The following is a 19,529-nucleotide window of genomic DNA, read 5'->3' as shown; positions in this document are numbered from 1 at the left end:
GTCTCGGGTGGTATGAGCGGAGGCTTTATATACTGGACCAATGCGGACAGTTAGCCGTTGTTTAGTTGAATCGCTTAAGTGTTGCCTCTAATAGCTGCACCCAAGTACACGGTAAGACTACCACCATCTTGTCACTGTTGCATTGGTCTTAACTATCTATAGGAAAAGCGTGCATCATAACAGTTGAAGCTAACGAAGGGCTTGTAGCTGTTACAGGTTGTGAATCACAATCGTTGCGTCATGTACGACATGACCGCAATGAATCATGGCACTCTTCTATTTATGTTATACTGATTCTATAACTTACAGGTTCTTGAAAGGATAGTAAACACGAGCCAGAACTCGCCAGTCCCTTGAGTCAGAAACCACTATTCACCCATACGAAGGTGGCCGAGTTAGTTTATTCTAGTTCATTCGGAAGATACTTCCTCGTTAGTAAGCGGTAGAACGTAAAGATAGACAGAACTAATATCGAACGGTGTCCCTAGGTCTATATTCACATTTCCGCGGACGGCGCAACGAATCGACACGGTCCCAACCTGTATATCTCTAGAAAGAACGGAAGAATTTAAGCAGACGCTGCTTCAGAGCCGAATCAACCGAATCTGATCTCGCGATTTCCTAGCCCACACCACCCAATACCAAATATCGAATGAACATACCTAGCAAGGCCTGTGTATTGAAATATTCACTACCGTAGGGGACGAACGAATCAGCCAGAAAATACAGAGGCCAAACAAGTCAGGCTTCCAGTCCATATCGTAGTACTTGCATAGCCAGTCTCTAGCCAAGTCCACCGAAGCATTGCTGCCCCTGGTCCAGCGTCCCTAGCTCTTTTGTGGCTGTTCCCTCGAGACGACCAATAATCAGTTCTCTGATCAAATCTAACGAGTTTTTGAGTGCCAGAGGCAAGGCTAGAGCTTGCGGTATCACTTCCTCGAATGGTACAGGGAGAATGAACGGAACCAGAGAGACTGTCAGTATTGTGCACGAAACAACCGCTTGATTACAGAATAGTTTACTGACGATGACTTGACTTAGAGATAGCGACGCTATGTGTATCCTCGGCAAACTTCAAATAACTTGTCAGCAACCATATGTTCATTTGTATTCAAAATCGAACTTACTCCGAATATACTTCTCCGTACGAATGGGTGCATCGGGCAAAATCAGAGCGTTTCGTGCCACCCTTTCTAAAGACGCTCCTCATATATCGTTCGACCGGATCTGCGTGCTTCCACTAATAGAGACAAAGCTCGTCTCGATGGTTTGAGCTGGCCTGGAACTTCGGGATTTCCATTTCTGTTACTAGAGTCATACTTACAAGCCTGAAGAGATGAAAGCGAGTAACCCATACTGAAAGTCCGCTTTTCTCAAGGTTTGTGATTCTGATAGTAGTGGCTTGTCTCAGGCTTTGCTGAGTCGCTACAAGTAGTATTATGACCGACGTCTAGCAGTTGAATTTTCATATCACCCGCCAAACGACTAAATTTATAGTCATCGAGAAAGAGGTTACGCAAAATTTTGAATAGCCTCCTTCAAAGAACAAACATCACAACAAGCAGAGACATGGTTTTATCTCTTTGGTTTTTTCTGAGCATTTATTTACCAAGCCAATGATGAAAAGGGATAGTATCAGCAATGTCGCAAGGCAAGGCCTAATGTATGTATCTCTTTTCTATCTGACAATGTTACAAACTAACTGGTAAAAAGCCCGATTACTGCTATAACAATAAACGAGCGTTTATGGAACTTGCAAGGAAATTTTGAAGTAAGACTATAACATCCTCTAATATAATAGTATACTGGCTTCTTATTCTGCGAATTTGTTATCTTCACTGCGATAGCGATCCTAAAGTCAGTTTCAAAGAAGCACATATTGGATCGCCCTACACTCAGACGAATTATGGTTACAGATAGAACATCAGGTAAAGATTGTTAACAAGGTCAAAGAAATTGGCTCTTGTCACTTCTCTGTTTTCAAAACTAACAAAGGATAGTCCTATCAATTTGCTTACCATCAACGCCCTGAATCACGGAATCCACGTCTAGATAAGTCATCAACAACCTCCAACTCACTCTTTCAAGCCACGGAGAGCATAAAGTTCTTGTGGTTTGCCTTGAGAGTCACAGCTCGAAAACTTCCACCACTTTCCGTACCACGAACCTGCGATATTCGTCAGACCCCAGGAAACGGGGGCAGGCATAGGAGGCCAGTTAGCCCACATGCCTTCCTCACTGGTTCTATCCAGGTTCAACAGGAAGAATGGAACTACGTCGAGCACACCAGCTTTGGTGACTGTCTTCTTTCCCCATGTCTTGAAAGTCAAGATGGCGGCAACACCCTCGGGCGAGTCTTCCTTCGGAGCCTTTGAGTGGTTAGAAAGAGCGGCAATGGTAAAAATCTCGCTGTGGAAGTGGTGCTCAAATTCAGTCTTGAAGGCGTCCATGAGCTTGATAACCTGAGCTCCGTCGAGGTCGGTGGGTGAAGCAAGTTTAGAAAGGTAATTGTTGAACTCGGCAAGAGGTGCGAGGAAGGACTCTATAATCATGATATTAGTGGTGAATTGTTGATGGAATCATAGGAAATCTACCGTGCTCATGATGTGTTTCCTCCCAGACAGGGTCTTCGCCAAGCAGCTCCTGGACCTTAGGGAAGAGATTGTCCTCCTCATCGTCATGATGAGATTTGACAAACTTAAACCAGGTCTGAGAATAGCCAATAAAGTCAGCCTTGTCGGCATCTTTGACGTGGGGAGCCTGGAGGTAGATGGAGTTGAAGCCTCGAATAATGGCGTTGTGCAGAAGGGCCATGTGAGTGGCTCCTGTGGTGAAAAGATCGGTCTAGAGAGACAGCAAGGTGAGTATTGGCCACGATATCCGAGGTGGTGTTTCAATCGTAATTACTAACATTTTTCGTCTCATATTGAGGTGTAGTCACCAGCTTCATAGGTCCGTCAGCCCAGGGCTGCTTTATCGGCGCGACAGACATATTGAGATACGGCGAATTGGCAAGAAATAGAGCAAGCCCAGCAAAGAGAACCTGAGCGACAATCAATCCGATCAAACGCTGTCCAGCCATGATGAGAATATAAGAGAGAAACAAGACGGGGAAATGCGGCAACAAATACTACACGATGGGCGCGTCTGTCCGACTCGACAATTTAGACAGCCACTCAACATTCAGCTTCTGGGCTCACTTTATGGTGGTTCGATATTGGGCTAAACTTGTCATGTCATGGTTGCAAGCTCCAGAAAGCTCATGCAGGTGTGTGTGGGAACTGGGAACCGGGGGTGCTGATTAAAGGGGGCTATGCAATTGGACACGACACATAGCGTTACAGGACACGACAGTCTGGGGCACACGAACAGAGCCGAGGCCTAACGGACGAATTTGAAGACCGGACCCCGGGCATCGGACAATTCGTGTGGGGCCGGCCGGGGGCTCATTCATGCTCGAAGTCCGAGGGCATCAGTATTGTGTTGGCGAGAACTATTAATACAGATTTTGATTGAAAGACTAGCTATCTGATAGACAAGAAAATGGTGATCTCTAAGAGCTTGCGCATCCTTCCAGTAGCGATATAACTACTGCTTTTGCCCTGCAAAACGCCGTTAAATAATGAACAACCAATACCAATCTATGTATACATGAGTTATCTTGGGATATAACTCGATACTCAAGCAAAGGCACCAACGGCAGCCATCAGAAGTGCACCTCCGCAGACAGCCAAGAAAGCCCGTAGCCTCTTCGTGCCCTTCAATATCTTGTAGCTTTTTTCCGTGAGGAAGTCCTCCGCTAGTAGTTGCACAAGGCCAGCGTACAACAAGAGGCCAGATGACACGGCATTCATAAAGCCAACAACAAGAAGGCCTCCAGCGCTCTTGGGGTCGTACATGCGGTGCACGACAAGCCCAATTGCTTGACCAATAGGTGTCGTGGTTCCGTACGCTAGAACCATAAGCCATGGCCGAATCGATTTGCGTGGGAACTGAATTGCAGCAATGCGACTGCCGAGGGCGAGTCCTTCGAATGTCTGGTGGAAGCTGATGGCGACCAAGAATACCACAAAGGCGGGACCAGTGGCAACTGAGATGGCCATACCAATAAAAATACTGTGGAAAAGAATTCCGGCCTCTAGCAAGATGCATTGTAGCATCTTGCGTTGTTGTTCCTCTGGGGACTGTGGTCCAGGAGACATGGGGGTCATGGGTGTCAAGGGCTCCTCATCGGCTACTCCGGCTTTGAGAGAGGCGTAAGGGCCACTTCGGTTTCTCATGCTGCTCGGTCCCGAAGGGTCAAGCTCGTCCATGTCGAGGTCGAGATCTGAATCCGCGTCGTTGAAGTCATCGCTGAGTTTCATAGACTCTTGACCCAAGGGCGACGTGCCCGGCAAAGGTGAGACGCCAGCAACCAGCCCTTGGCTTTCCATAGGTTCAAGGTGAATATCCGGTGGTCGCATCCCAGTTCTCCTGTCAGATAGTCCAGATGTATCCATCATTGGCAATTCGCTCTCGTGTTCGTCATCCGAGTCAAAATAACCATGGTTATGGGAGTGGGAATGACCAGCTCCTCGCGCAGTCAGGTACGATTCGATAGCAACAACAATGATGGCGGAAACCATAGCCACAAGTCCCGGGAGCGGCGTATATCCTTTACTGAAGAAATCAGGGAGACATGGATCGGTCATGGACTCGAAAGCGGTAGGAAGGAGGTGGACAAAGGCCGTTGCCAGTAGGACGCCGGTTCCAATGTGCTGACAATAGAATATGATGGATTTTTGTTTTCGGCCGCGCATCGTTCGTCGTGATAATAGAGGGAAACCGCATGCTTAGTGGTATTAGTCGCGTGTCAACACTGGCAATTGGAGGGACTCTCTCACCTAACGTGCTAAGGACCAAGATGAGGATCAAGGCAAACACATGCGCTGAAGTATCATAAGAACCTTTTGACCTCGAACCACATTCTGGTTTCTGGCCATCTTCCTGGCGTCGCCTCAATTCGGCGAGGATCAGATCTGTGGGAATTGAAGCCCATGACTCCCCTACAAAACCATGATTGTCAGCGAAAAGGGGGAGGGAGGAATTGGATGGTGAAATAATAATGTAATACCTCGTGGCACCTCTGAATGGGCGCTCATCTTTATTACCGGGATTTCCTGGATTTTTCCCTCTATGAATTCAGTGTTGTAGATAATTTCATGGCGAAGAAGACACCGTTCATGTCTTGGGTATGTCTGGGAATTTCCGTTGCGTCACTGCTTTAGAAGCCAGCACATGTTTTGAGTTTGTTTGATAGTTCTTTGGAGACGCATAATCCTCGGCATATAGTTTCAAGGGGCACATGCGTGTTTCGAACGCCAAGGGATACGGGGTTATTTATAGGAATGCAAGACCACGCTTAAGTATTTGTTTTTTTTACAGCTCGAAACATGTATTTTGACATAAGTAAGTATCTATTTCCAACAATTTGAGCGAGTATCCTCCCACTTCATTGCGATGGATGTGTAGTTGGCGCTTGTTCCTTTAGTGCTCCAACTCTGCAGATGTCAATGGCGATCCTTCAGGGGCCCCGGAAGGAGGACACGGGAACCCGATCCTGTGGATCCACTCAATGGAATGGCACATTGTATTTACCCGGTGAGACTTGATCATTATTTTCAACACACCTATGCTGAATATACTAGTATATATATGCAATCGACCGTTGTTAAATTGAGGACCAAGGAGTGTGTATAGAACTTGATTACTAACTCATGGTTAGTACTTCAAATTACAGATAGACAGACAATAGCTGGCAAATAGGAAGGAGAGGTACAAACGAAAGCTTCAACAATGGTAAAGCTCCGTTTGAATATCGGAAAAATTTCGGATCGGACCTGACTAGCATCGTAAGCCCCGTATCAATCAAGGAATCGGCTTCTGCGTGATCCAATAGCACAACACCGCATCCAAGACAGATGCACGCAAAGCGGGTACTCAATGGCACATGAGTACTATCTTCGGTTGAAATGCGGGCGAGTCGGATGAATTGAGTTGATCGAGGTATGGTTGGGGAACTCGTCATGGGCTTGAGGGGTTCTCTCGTGTCTCTATTAAAGAGCCCTCCTCTCCTCGTTTGACAATGGTTGTTCCTTATTCCTCTATAGTCAATTGACTTCATCTCTATCAACATGTCTTCTGTTGATATCCAGTCCATCCTCTCTTCCCTCACTCTTGAGGAGAAGGTATGTTCAACTTACATGTCTCCACTGCCTTACTTACACTCAGTCAACTCACCTTTCAACTTATAGATTTCACTTCTTGCTGGAAAGGACCTTTGGGAGACTGTCCCTATCCCATCCAAGGGCGTTCCAAATGTCAAGACTTCAGATGGCCCCAACGGTGCTCGAGGAGCCGCCTTCGCTGGCGGCACAAGCGCTGCTTGCTTCCCTGCTGCTTGTCTGATGGCCTCGACCTTCGATGTCGACCTGGCAAAGAGGATTGGAACTGCTCTTGCTGAGGAGACCCAATCCAAGGGTGCCCGGTGCCTTCTTGCTCCCACCATGTGCCTACACCGTCATCCTTTAGGCGGTCGTAACTTCGAGTCATTCTCAGAGGATCCTCTTCTGACTGGAAAGATGGCTGCCCGGGTTGTCGAGGGTCTGCAGGAGAAGGGTGTCTCGGCCACCATCAAGCATTTCGCCGCCAATGAACAGGAGACTGAGCGTTTGACTGTTGACGAGACCATCAGCGAAAGAGCTCTACGGGAACTATACCTTCGTCCGTTTGAGATTGCTGTCAAGGAAGCCAATCCTTGGGCAATCATGACTTCCTATAACAAAGTCAACGGACACCATGCCGATTCAAACCAGTTTCTACTGAAACAGGTTCTTCGCGGAGATTGGGGATGGGATGGCCTTGTTATGAGTGACTGGGGCGGTGTCAACTCTACTGCTGAGTCGCTCGAGGCTGGTCTAGACCTTGAGATGCCCGGTCCAACCCGTTGGAGGAATACCGAGGACGTTATTGCTGCTATCAAGGCAGGCAAGACTTCCGAGGAGACTATCAACGAGCGTGTTACTCGTGTGCTCAAGTTCCTGGAGCGTCTCAACTGCTTCAAGGACCCTAGCATTCCTGACGAGAGAGCCATCAACAACCCTAAACATCAAGCTCTGATCCGAGAGGCTGGATCAAAGGGAATTGTTCTTCTGAAGAACCAAGACAATATTCTCCCCCTGTCCAAGGAGAGAGTCAAGGGCAAGAAGATTGCTCTTCTTGGTCACGCCAAGATTGGTCTAGCCCACGGTGGTGGCAGTGCTTCTGTCAACGCTCATTATAAAATTACACCTTGGGATGCACTTCATGAGGCCCTCGGAGACAGTGTTGAATTCTCTTATGCTAAAGGTAAGCTATCTCAAAGTCGGCCAACGAGGTATAATCACTAACAGTCTGATAGGAGCTCACACATTCCGAATGCTTCCTCCAATCTCCGAGAATGTCGTCGATCTAGATGGCAACCCGGGTTTTACTTTCAAGCTTTTCGAGCCTGGCAACCCTGAGCCTATCGAGGTGCGATCAGGGCATGCCACCTCTGAAGTATCGGTTCTCAGCGGCTTTGGGTTTAGCAATAAGGACGTTACCCTCGAGGGTACCTTCACTGCCCAGGAGACTGCCAAGTACTACTTCACCGTCTCCGGGCTGGGTCCCAGCAAGCTTGTCATCGACGACAAGGTTGTTTTTGAGCAAAAGGAGAACTGCGGTGATGCAATGGGCTTCCTCTTTGGTGGTGTCAACCCTCCCGAGTTCAAGGTTTCGTTGGAGGCTGGACGCAAGTATAAGCTAGCTCTGTTCACATCGCCTCCTGTTCCGAAGGAGGGATTGGACATCGGTATTCTAGAGGGACGATGCGGTCTCCGGGTGGGATACATGTCGGAAGCTGAGCACGACCGCGACCTTCTCGCTGAGGCTGTCGATGTTGCCAAGGATGCCGACTACGCTATTGTCTTTACAGGCCATGAGCCTTTCTGGGAGACTGAGGGTCAGGACCAGGTCAGCTTCAACTTGCCAAAGGACGGTAGCCAGGACCGTCTTATTGCCAAGGTTGCTGAGGCGAATCCCAACACCGTCGTCGTCAACTCTACTGGTGTCGCGATTGCTATGCCCTGGCTGGACGAAATCCAGGGTTTTATTCAGACTTGGTTCCCTGGTCAAGAATGCGGTAACTCGATCGCAGATGTGCTCACTGGTGCGCAAACTCCTGAAGGCCATCTTACATGCACATTCCCCAAGCGAATTGAAGACTGCCCCGCCCACGGTAACTTCCCTGGCAAGCACGTCAACGGGGAACTCCAAGTTACCTACTCAGAAGGTGTTTTTGTCGGCTACCGTTACTTCGACTGTTTGTCTGCTGACAAAGTCAACTTCCCCTTCGGCTTTGGTCTCTCTTACACCACATTTGACTACTCGGATCTAGAAGTCAAAGAATCAGGCGACGATTACATTACCAGCGTAAAGGTCTCCAACACTGGGAAAGTTACCGGTGCAATCGCCGTCCAAGTCTATGTTGGTGCTGCTGAGACTCGCAAGGGAGATCCTATGAAGCAACTGGCCGCCTTTGCCAAGGTCACACTGAAGCCTGGTGAGAGTACAAAGGTGAATGTGCCTGTCCGTACCCGCGACTTTGCATTCTTTGATGAGTCGGCGCAGAAGTGGGTGGTTAACGGTGGGGAGTATAAGTTTATGATTGGAAGATCAGCTGGTGATATTGTTCTGGAGTCCAAGGTTACTCTTGGAGACAGGTCTTTCAAGCCTTGAGTATAGTGAATTGTTAAAATGTAGACATAGCGTAATGGAATTAACAGTTGAGCGCCAGTCTTTGAACAATATTGCTGAGCCTAATCCGATTCAAACTGTGATAATATCCTTTGAGTCCTGAAGTAATCCAATTCTTGTTGTCGGTTTGCCCTATTTATTTGAGCTTGCAGTGTGATTGAACTCAAACAAGTGTAATTGATCCTCATCTTAATCAGCAGAATTCAATCATTAACTACATCAATAAATCAACACGAATTTCGAGATAATATTCAGACAAGGCAACAAATACGCTGATCACAGAAATGTTAAGAAACTTCTAGATCTATTGTTTCCTTGGGTTGCTGCTACCCTGAAGCATCAAACCATGAGAACCTTCAAGGGTCCTCTCATTGCAGTAGCCTTGACGCCGCTGTGGGGCATGGCTAGGTGCTGTAAGCGAGCTCTATCCAATGGGGAAGCTCCCTGCATGGACTTGCATCGAATGAGCTAGAAGTCATCGCTGGCCCTCACTTCCCCACCAAAGATGGTCTGGGGCGATGCTCATATTTCATTCTAACTTTGACCTTGAATATTACAGAAGTGACCTCCTAGAATTGTTATTTACTAGTTAAAATACTCGGATTCTGACAATATACACACAACATGGCTTCAGCAGATGAGCTCAAGGCTCTAGGTAACAAGGCCATTGCCGAGAAGAACTTTGACGAGGCTGTGTAGGTTACCACTACAACGGATTACAAGGACACAAGAGGTTGCTAACTACTCAACAGCGCAAAGTTCACCGAGGCTATCGCCATTCAACCCGAAAACCACATTCTATACAGCAACCGATCTGCTGCTTATGCTTCCAAGAAAGACTGGGACCATGCTCTTGAGGACGCTGAGAAGACTACCGAGATCAAGCCTGACTGGGCCAAGGGTTGGGGACGCAAGGGTGCTGCACTCCATGGACAGGGCGACCTTTTGGGCGCCAACGATGCGTATGAGGAGGGATTGAAGCATGATGCGAACAATGCCCAGCTTAAGAGTGGTCTGGCTTCAGTCAAGAAGGCTATGGATGCCGAAGTTGGTAAGTGGCATTTATACACACAACAAGAGTCTTTTTTCTAATTACTGTACATACAGGCGGACCCCAAGACCCTAGTGGCGGTCTCGGCCAGATGTTCAACGATCCCCAGCTGATGCAGAAGCTGGCCTCCAACCCCAAGACCAGCGGTTTCCTCGCCGACCCCTCATTCATGGCCAAGCTACAGTCGATCCAGGACAACCCCTCCAACGCCTCCGAGATCTTCAGCGACCCCCGTCTTTTGACTGTCATGGGTGTCTTGATGGGTGTTGATCTGGAGATGCGCGAGCGTGAGGTCGACCCCAATGCCCAGGACTCCCCCATGCCCGATGCGCCACCAGCCCCCAAGCAGCCCGAGCCCAAGAAGGCCCCCGAGCCTGAGCCTGAATCTGAGCTGGATGAGGAGGCTATCGAGAAAAAGAAAAAGAAGGAGGAGGCCGACAAGCTGAAGGCCCAGGGTACCGAGAATTACAAGAAGCGCAACTTTGACGAGGCCATCGAATATTACACCAAGGCCTGGGACACTTTCAAGGACATCACTTACCTCAACAACTTGGGAGCTGCTTACTTCGAGAAGGGAGACTATGACAAGGCTATCGAGGCCTGCACCAAGGCTGTCGAGGAGGGACGCGAGATCTACGCCGACTTCAAGCTCATTTCCAAGAGTTACGCCCGAATTGGTACATCCTACGAGCGTAAGGGAGACATGGAAAATGCCATTGAGAACTACAACCGATCTCTGACCGAGCACCGAACCCCCGATGTTCTCAACAAGCTTCGTGCTGCTGAGCGTATTAAGGCCGAGCAGGGCAAGAAGGCGTACATCGACCCTGCCAAGGCTGAGGAGGCTCGCGAAGAGGGTAACAAGAAGTTCAAGGAGATGGACTTCCCTGGCGCTGTCGCTGCATACACCGAGATGACTAAGCGAGCCCCCGATGACCCTCGTGGTTACAGCAACCGAGCTGCGGCTTTTGTCAAGCTCTTCGAGTTCCCTAGCGCTCTCGATGACTGCGATATGGCCATCAAGAAGGACCCTACCTTCATCCGAGCTTACATCCGCAAGGCCCAGGCCTACTTTGGTATGCGCAAGTACTCAGAGTGTGTTGATGCCTGCACAGAGGCCCAGCAGATTGACCTAGAGCACCACAAGGGCGCCAATGCCCGCGAGATTGAGCAGCAGCAACAGAAGGCTTTCTCGTCCATGTACTCTGCCCGTGATAACGAGACGGAAGAGCAGACCCGAGAGCGTTTGACCAAGGACCCCGAGGTAAGACCTCTTCATTGAAGTATGGCAGAAACGATTACTAACTTTTATAGATTATGGGACTTATGCAGGACCCCGTGATGCAGTCCATCCTTCAACAGGCTCAATCAGATCCCGCGGCTCTCCAGGAGCACATGAAGAACCCTGGCGTGAAGTCCAAGATCCAGAAGCTGATCGCTGCTGGTGTTATTCGCGTCGGCAGGTAAAAACAGAAAAGCAAGAGGGACGGGCATGAACGATAGGTTGAAATGAGGAAAATTTGTCTATTCAAAACGAGGCATTCATTGCCTTTCCAGGTCTTATCAACAGGGGTCTTACCAGCACAATGGCGAGGCCACGAGTGGGCAGGGAATCGGAGCGTGTGTGATTATGAATTGACCAAGGATCTTTTGACTTGTACATAATAATACGGAGTGCCAGTACCATAGCTGGTAGTTAATGAGAAATGAAAACTTGAACCAAACTGACTTGTTGTTTGTGGTCTATCATATGTGAGAGGTGAGGAAATGTGATAGGCTATTCATTCGAGTCACAGTACGGCAAAAACGGAAACATTATGCATTTGCCGTTATTCGTAGCCGATATTGATTTTTTAAGTTCAATTTTTATTCTTTCTCATCTGCAGCCAGAGTGTGGTGAAGGATCAACGCCACACCGTTTGCTGTGTTGATAGTGTGTTCCACCAACAGATCTCAATGACTCGAGTGAAGGGTAACAAAGCTGAAGCCAAGAAACAGCTCAATGCGAAAGATCAACCCCGAGACCAGCTACACGTGGAGGACACGAGGAGATGGATGCAAGGGCGGAAGAAAACGTGGGAGACAATTGATGTTTGATCGTCGTGAGCAAAACTCAAAAATGAGGAGTGCCCTGCAGACTGTTGAAAAAGCAAAGTGAGGGAAAGACTCGGATAGAATGGAGGGATGGACCGTATCCGTACAACGAGAGACGGTGGGAAGAAGCAAATACATGCAGCACTAATAGTTAGCAGGTACTATTTGTCTCATAAGTGTGTGGCATGAGACATGGTGAAGAAATTAACGGCCGCTACGACAAAGACTACTTGTTAGTTGCTTGAGGATACGGATACTGCATCTAAACATAATTGTATTCGAGGTTGGTTGGGAAGGTTCCGAGCCAAGAAAAAGAAACAAACATTTTCAGGAGTAGTATCGGGCAAGGATATAGTTCTATGTCTTGGTGGTTACTGAAACACTTGTTGTTTCTCCATCCATCGCTACCCGAACCAGACTGTAGGAACATTATAGGCGAATTTTGGTATTTGTCTTGAATTTTATACTTTGTATGTGAAACTCAGAAAATCCAGCTATGTGGCCGCAAATCGGTACTTGCAAGTGAATGGACTACAGAATTACGTGTCTTTTATGCCAATGGTGGCTTTCTTGCACACATCACTCTACTCGGGCGATGGCAACATCTGGATTATGTGTGGTCTAGGCATCCATATAAATCTCAAAGAAGGCTGAGACATCTTCGTCTTCGGCCCGTCGATGGGTCAAAGAGTACGGATAGTCTGTGTCCACAGTTCCGAGCATCGACGATTGACTCACAACGGGGACTCAGTCGAGGTGGCATAGAAGAAGAAGTGACAAGGGCTTTCAGGAGAAAAAATGACAGCCTGATGTATTTTCAGATAACTTAACGGATTTTCTACTAGGATGTTTGGCTTAGACCGGTATACGCGAGTGTAACTGTGCCATGAGATTAAGAATAAAAAAGGCCAACGATCGTGGAGAAGCGAGATGTTTGGGTTTTGTGATGAGTCGGAAGTATACTATTGTATTACACACCCGCAGAACTGGGACAAGAGCACTGCGGTGAGAAAAAGTAAAAAAGAATCAAGGAACAAATCAGAGTTGGAGCAGTGAGATTAATGGTGCTGCCATTTGAAAGAGGTTTGCTGTGATATGATGTGACTTGTGACAGGACCATTGGTGAGCTACATACAAGTTTGTGTCGATGTTTTTTAACAGCCTGTTATTCCCGTTGTGGCTTGTTTACTAGTCTAGATAACTACTTTAATTACCAAGGTAATGGAACCAACTCCAAACTCAGTCTGCAACTGATGAGGAGACTCTTGTGCCTTGCTAAGTTGCTACCCTTTCAGCTCTTGTCGGCTGGCCAAAGTTTGTGGCAGCAGGGGTTCATCAGTAACAAGGGCCCCGGACGCCGCCGTCGTACGGTATATACCCCAGCCCAGGGTATATGTGAGCCGGGGATCCGCAGAGTATGTAGTTTGTGTATGAGTCCCAGCGGGACCCTGATGTGCGCGGATGAAGCTCGTGCCAAGGACCAGGGAGAGCCGATTGACCGTTGGAATTTTGACTTTTCTTTCTTTTATTGCAGATCTAACTGGCCGGTCATGTCATGGGTTGAGTTTGGTTGGGATGAGATTTTAATAAGCATGTAATAAGCGGTACTTAGTAGTAAAATGACATGTCATGATATTCCGTACACAGGCGGAAGAGTAACCGCCCTCACATTGGTCATCTCGCCTACAGTCTTGATGTCAGTGGGACAGCGCAGTTTAGTTCATGTGCGCAGTGATATCAATCAGGTAATCTTCTGGATTAGGATAGTTTATGAATCTTGGCTGTTGGGAGGATCGTTGGTAATGCAGGTACAATGAGAGTGAAATTGTGTTGTCTAGATACTGTGTGTGGTGTGAATTGCTTATTACCTAGAGAATTCAAAATGATAAGTGATACAATTGCTTAGTGCATAGTATTATTATTCTTGCATCTTACTATTAACCTCGTTCTTTGTTTTTACTTTACAGTGTTTTATAGAACCCCATTGGAATGACTTGAAAACTGCATGCGTCTAGCCGGTCAGGGCCGACATGGCGTGTTATAAAACAGGACAAACTTGCTGGGGCCAGTCACTAATAAACTACTGCTAACCAATGCTAGTTAGTCGAAACTATACCTAAAGAAAATCACCTTTTTATTTTTCTGTCTTGGAGGACCCTGAGCATACCGAGGATGCACTATGACAAAGTTGCCTCGTAAAGGTAGTGAATAAGAGTGCAATGCGGATGGGATCCGAGTACTCACTCTCCGACTTTGGCCGATATTTTCAGCCCTCGTGTAAGAGAGCCATCTAAAAGAAGATGTAATTTGAGCACAGTCCGGAGAACAACGTTGAACCCGCCGGGAACTAGGAGTGGTTGGTGCGCATCTTCAAGACCACCCATGCATGTTATAAGAGTCCACTACGGAGTAAAAGGCATTGATTTAGGATTGTAAAAAAACACAGACGTTTCTGTTGACGACATGAGACGGCATATCCGGAGTTCCTAACAATTGGAAGAACACAGCCTCGGTAATCTACTGTGAGGGTCTTTCACAGGTATACCACTTCGAAGAGCTCATTTAACATCTATCGCGTGGTTCTGAGATGAGACTCCGCAATCGAACAATTGAGGTCGTTTTCTGGAAGGATAGCACTGCTAGACATAGGACAGGGAACCATGTCTTGTCAATTGACGTTATACCTAAAGCCGAATTCCATCAAGAGACAATGTGATATTGATGAATGGCTAACCCAAGCTCTCTTCTAGAGATCTAATCAAGTCTTGTTCACGAGCTCATCAAAATGATGCCGTGAGACAGACTGACCTAGTTCCAGACCTTGAACCTAGACGTTGGCAACTGTACAGAGTATACTCTTCGCGCTCGCGTTTATCAGTCAGTTGTCAACTTCTCCGAGGGATCCCTTCTCTATCTATTGTTCATAGGGACTCAAATTTCTGCCGGTCGATTGAGTGAGTGGCTGTCGTGACAAAGACTCGGTCCAGGTGCAGACTGGCAATACATTTACTTTCTTTTTGTTCGTTTTGTTTGCAATATTACGTAGTCACTTGCCTGTTGAATTGCATTGCGTTGTCTAGAATTACGCCTCTCCTAGTTCTGGACCGCGCTTCGCCTCACTGTTGGTTCTCTCATTCCTTAGAAACATGTGGTTGCCATGCTTTAATGTTACACAACTTGTTTTTTCCTCGCGTGGCTAACTACATGGCTTTACTGGCTTGGACTGTTTGCAATTATTTCCGTCTCATTCTGCATGAAGATTGTTTTGAATTGAGAGCCGAGAGCTTGGGACTTGCAGAGGCAACTTTGGTGCTAAACTAGTTTCACGGGGGCCGAGCGAGCTTTATCGATTCTCTTAGTTCTGTTCTCTCAAGAGAAAAAAGACAGGTTTGAGTCAAGTTGGCTCTGTCAAAGTTTCTTTACTGACTTGATTCTTGCTTAATTAGGCCAGACCAGAAAGACTAACCAAGCATTGCCACAAGGCAATACCCGTAGACAATTTGTAAATATTTAACTACAGAGTACCTACCTCTAGTTAGCAGGTACCAATTCACTGACTTGTGATTTGGTTACTCTTTTCAGATCAGCCTCGATTCTCGCTTCTCCAAACCTCGGATCATCTAAACGATGATGCCAAGGCACCAGCTACCTTTTCGTCTCTTTTTCGGCTTCTTTGAGTATCACAATAAAGGAGAGCTCCGAAGCTGCAAAAAGCAAAAACCTACGTACTACGCTAGACCTATAAAACAAAACTGGAGCGGGAGCTGGCGGCGGGTTGGCGGAGCTTACAGGGCTCTTGACCCCACTGACAGCCTCCTTCCAGGCTAGAGGTTTAGCACCAACATGGATCAATGGATCCCAGCTTCCTTCCTATCGTACGACTTCTCATCATCCAACAACCTACACCCTCTCCCCAACAAGGGGGGGGCGTTTTATGCCATCATGTCAAGCCACGAAGAATAGACGGCTTGTGGAGTAAACTGGAAGTTTTCTCTCTGTCTTTCTTCCTTTTGTTTCGAGATATCATATCCTCTCCATGGCAAGGGCGTATAATCTCATCATCATCCAGGGGTATGGATAGCCATCCTCAGACCATGACCGTAACCCAGCCAGGTGGAGGATACTCCATGTATCAAGATATAATATCTGGAGACGATCCTCGCAAATTTTGGTTTTTACTAATAGACCTTGCCTCACCATTCTGATCCATTCCTTTACTTGTTCTGCTACTCAAACTTGACTTGACTTACAGCAGATACATCTCGCCAATCTTCATCTACAGAGGTGCATCGTCTACTACCATATCCTCTACTTCCAATACAAATCATCACAATGGCTTTGTCCTATCAGCAAACCAAGCTCATCAGGGGCACCATCCCCGCCCTGACTGACCACGGAGAACGCATCACCACCATCTTCTACCGCAACATGCTTCGTGATCACCCCGAGCTCAACGACTACTTTAACACAGTCAACCAAGCAAACGGCCGCCAGCCTCGTGCCCTCACTGCCGTTATCCTGAGCTACGCCAACAACATCAACCACATCACAGAGCTCATCCCCAAGATGGAGCGTATGTGCCACAAGCACTGCTCCCTCGGCATCAAGCCAGAACACTATGGCATAGTCGAGAAGTATCTCATTTCCGCCTTTGCAGAGGTCCTAGGCCCTACTATGACCCCCCAGATCAGAGAGGCCTGGACAAAGGCCTACTGGATGCTTGCAAAGATGCTCATCGGTCGTGAGGCTCAACTCTACCGGGACTTTGGTAAGTGGCAGGGCTACCGAAAGTTCCGCATCGAGAAGAAGGTCGAGGAGTCGGACGACATCTACTCCTTCTATCTCGTTCCTGTTGATGGCAAGCGCCTCCCTCCCTTCCAGCCTGGCCAGTATGTCTCTGTTCAGATTCCCATCGCCGACAAGGGATACGTCCAGTCCCGCCAATATTCTCTGAGTGATGCTCCCCGACCTGACTATTACCGTGTCACCATCAAAAGAGACGAGGGCATCCACATGACCCGCAGTGGTCGGTATCTTGGCGGCGATGCTCTCAACCCTGGTGTCGTTTCAAACCTCCTCATCGATATGAAAGATGAGGGCGACGTCGTTGAGCTCACTCACCCAGCCGGCGAGTTCTACCTCGACATGTCCAACACCTCCAACGTCCCCATCGTTCTCATCTCGGCCGGTGTCGGCGTCACTCCCATGATGTCCATCCTCAACACCGTTTCTGAACGCCAGCCTCACCGCCCCGTTTCCTGGATCCACGGCTCTCGACGCTCCGTTCCCTTCTACGACCAGGTCCGCCGCATCGCTCGCAACCGTCCCAACTTCCGCACAAACATCTTTAAGACTCACCTCGCGGAATCCGACATTTTCGGTGTTACCTACGACCACGACTTCCGCATGGACCTGGCCAAGGTCTCAAAGGATGACCTCTACCTGTGTCACAGCTCTACCGAATATTACATCTGCGGTCCTGAGCAGTTCATGCTTGAGATGGCCGAGTACCTAAAGGTCCAAAAGGTTGATGCTAGCCGCATGCACTTTGAGCTCTTCAGCACCGGCGATATGGAGTTCAAGGTTGATAACCTGAGCATTTCTTCTGCGTCAAAAAGCCCATCAATCGCTAGCACTGAGCAAAGATGTCCTAGCACTGGAGCTGTGTCTGCCGATGGCGCTACCTGCCCATTCTCAGCAGTATAGACCTGGACGATGAACGAGAAGTACAAGGATACTCATTTATGATGGGGTTTCTAATGGTCAGGTATGGGACCAGGAGAAGTGATGAGGCGTTTAGGGATACGGCGTATTTGTTTTTGATTCATTATTGTATCTTGCTAGAGGATTCCCCTTTACTGATGACTTACACCTTTTCACCTCTGTTGGAAGTTTACTTAATACGCCTCGGTGTTCTTTTTGTTATAACGGGGTATGACCTGGGGCTTGCAATTTCGGCTCGTGTACATGGATAAGTGGGAAGGAAAAGTATTGGCCGGGCTTGATATCAGACAAACAAAAGAGAATTGAACAGTATCTTATTGATTCCCCAACATATCCTCACAATTCAGAATGCGATAAAGTGCAATATTCCGCGCACAACGTCTTCCAAACGAATGAACCTTCCAGGGATTGACTAAGTACTCTGTAACTACACGGTGAATAGATTTGATCCCCGTATTCGCCTAAGAGGAAACCGGGGGTAATACTATCCTTCTTCGCCAGACCCGACCCTGAGGCACCGGTGGAGGTGTGCATAAGATAACAGACAGGGTGAACAAACCTAAGTTCCAAGATTTCTCAACAGGAGAAGAAAAAAGCAAGAAAAACGCAAAACATCAACGTCCCGCTCAGTTCCCTGGTCGCTCATACCCATGAAACTTCTTCCAGTGTTTGAGTAGATTATCCCTGCGAGTGAACTTTGAAGTGCAACCTTGGAAACCGCACACGGCATCTTCAGTCAAGATCCCCTTGCTGGCCGCGTAGGCCCTGTGCGAGGATCGGTAGTGACGGTCCATGTCTCGCTGCTCTGCCTTTGTAACTTTACAACTAGCGTCGGCCTTGCATTTCACCGGCTTGTCGTGTATTTTCATGTGCTTGCTACGACAGCGTATTAGTTTCGAAACGGGCGCAGTTTGGAGTTTGGAAGGTTACTTGAAGTCACGGTTTCCAGGAAAGAAGCGGTCGCACTCTGCGCAGTGGTACTGACTGGGAGGTTGTGTCGCCGAGGAGGAAGCTTCCGGCTCGGCTTCTGTTTGTTGTAAGTGTACGGTTTGAGTTCTGTTTGCCAAGGCAACATACCATATACGTCAGTTTGGTAGGCAGAACTGGGATAACTCTGAGAAGTGTAGCTGAGGCCTGGGTTCAGGAGGACTTCATTGGGATTGACAGTAGCAGGCTGCTGCTGCTGCTGCTGCTGCATCATGTAATACGCCATCTGGCTTGTGTCCTGACTCTCTGATGGGTCGGATACCGCTGCGTATGTCGTGGTATCAGGAGCAGAGAATTGCGAATCAGCGCTCTACTGGCTCTGACTTGGACCAGCCTGGCTGTAACCCTCAGTCTCGTTGTATTGCGGGTATGAGGCTTCAGTCGTCAGGTTTGGGTCGATGGGAATGTCTTCCTGTCTAGATTTGCTAGAACGGCTGTGCCTGTGAGGACGATCGCTTCGTCGCGACATGCCTGTTGGCTAGTAATTGATGGTATGGCGATCTGGTCAGGAGATGATATCTGATGGGGCAGTTTATGCTTTAGAAACCATGCTACTAACTGATGCCAGAGATTCGAGATAACAGTGTCTTGAGAGATGCCGAGTTGGCATCTATATACTCGTCAAGATCCTCCACGGAACGTCATGTTGTTGGAAGCCGGCGGGGGCCGACTGCAGCTTCCCGTCAACTGCGCATTTCTACATTTCCGTAATTTGGCATTATGAGACAAACAAGAGAAGAAAAAAGAAGGGACTCGAAGGTCAAAGTTGGAATAAAACGAATTGATGGATCTCTCAGCGGCGGGATCTGGCAGGGCGGCAGCTCGCAATACCACAACTCAGCCTCATTGCCTAGAGGGC

At 48.0% G+C, this 19,529-nt stretch overlaps 6 protein-coding genes across 6 annotated transcripts; 3 read left to right on the top strand and 3 right to left on the bottom strand.

Moving 5' to 3' along the window:
- Positions 1-2,075: 2,075 nt before the first annotated feature.
- FSST1_003592 (hemerythrin domain-containing protein) lies at positions 2,076-3,082 on the bottom strand (the record flags this gene model as incomplete). Its single annotated transcript, XM_083229686.1, has 3 exons — positions 2,076-2,542; positions 2,595-2,844; positions 2,912-3,082. The coding sequence occupies 3 exons, from the start codon at positions 3,080-3,082 to the stop codon at positions 2,076-2,078; spliced, it is 888 nt and encodes a 295-aa protein (XP_083087022.1).
- A 598-nt stretch (positions 3,083-3,680) lies between these two features.
- Positions 3,681-5,141, bottom strand: FSST1_003591 (Zinc/iron permease; the record flags this gene model as incomplete). Its single annotated transcript, XM_083229685.1, has 3 exons — positions 3,681-4,831; positions 4,884-5,045; positions 5,114-5,141. The coding sequence occupies 3 exons, from the start codon at positions 5,139-5,141 to the stop codon at positions 3,681-3,683; spliced, it is 1,341 nt and encodes a 446-aa protein (XP_083087021.1).
- A 1,032-nt stretch (positions 5,142-6,173) lies between these two features.
- FSST1_003590 (glycoside hydrolase superfamily) lies at positions 6,174-8,796 on the top strand (the record flags this gene model as incomplete). Its single annotated transcript, XM_083229684.1, has 3 exons — positions 6,174-6,227; positions 6,294-7,386; positions 7,439-8,796. The coding sequence occupies 3 exons, from the start codon at positions 6,174-6,176 to the stop codon at positions 8,794-8,796; spliced, it is 2,505 nt and encodes an 834-aa protein (XP_083087020.1).
- A 642-nt stretch (positions 8,797-9,438) lies between these two features.
- FSST1_003589 (Hsp90 cochaperone STI1) lies at positions 9,439-11,332 on the top strand (the record flags this gene model as incomplete). Its single annotated transcript, XM_083229682.1, has 4 exons — positions 9,439-9,509; positions 9,567-9,865; positions 9,922-11,129; positions 11,180-11,332. 4 exons carry the CDS (start codon positions 9,439-9,441, stop codon positions 11,330-11,332), a joined length of 1,731 nt encoding a protein of 576 aa, XP_083087019.1.
- A 4,959-nt stretch (positions 11,333-16,291) lies between these two features.
- Positions 16,292-17,665, top strand: FSST1_003588 (globin-like protein; the record flags this gene model as incomplete). Its single annotated transcript, XM_083229681.1, has 1 exon — positions 16,292-17,665. The coding sequence occupies one exon, from the start codon at positions 16,292-16,294 to the stop codon at positions 17,663-17,665; it is 1,374 nt and encodes a 457-aa protein (XP_083087018.1).
- Positions 17,666-18,309: 644 nt separating this feature from the next.
- On the bottom strand, positions 18,310-19,139 carry FSST1_003587 (uncharacterized protein; the record flags this gene model as incomplete). The annotated part of the gene is made up of 4 exons (XM_083229680.1): positions 18,310-18,559; positions 18,614-18,710; positions 18,761-18,934; positions 18,995-19,139. 4 exons carry the CDS (start codon positions 19,137-19,139, stop codon positions 18,310-18,312), a joined length of 666 nt encoding a protein of 221 aa, XP_083087017.1.
- Positions 19,140-19,529: the final 390 nt, after the last annotated feature.

Source organism: Fusarium sambucinum, chromosome I (genome assembly GCF_050947815.1).
Source record: "Fusarium sambucinum isolate potato_lamoka chromosome I, whole genome shotgun sequence".
NCBI lineage: Eukaryota > Fungi > Ascomycota > Sordariomycetes > Hypocreales > Nectriaceae > Fusarium > Fusarium sambucinum.
This window is presented reverse-complemented; position numbering and strand designations above follow the sequence as displayed.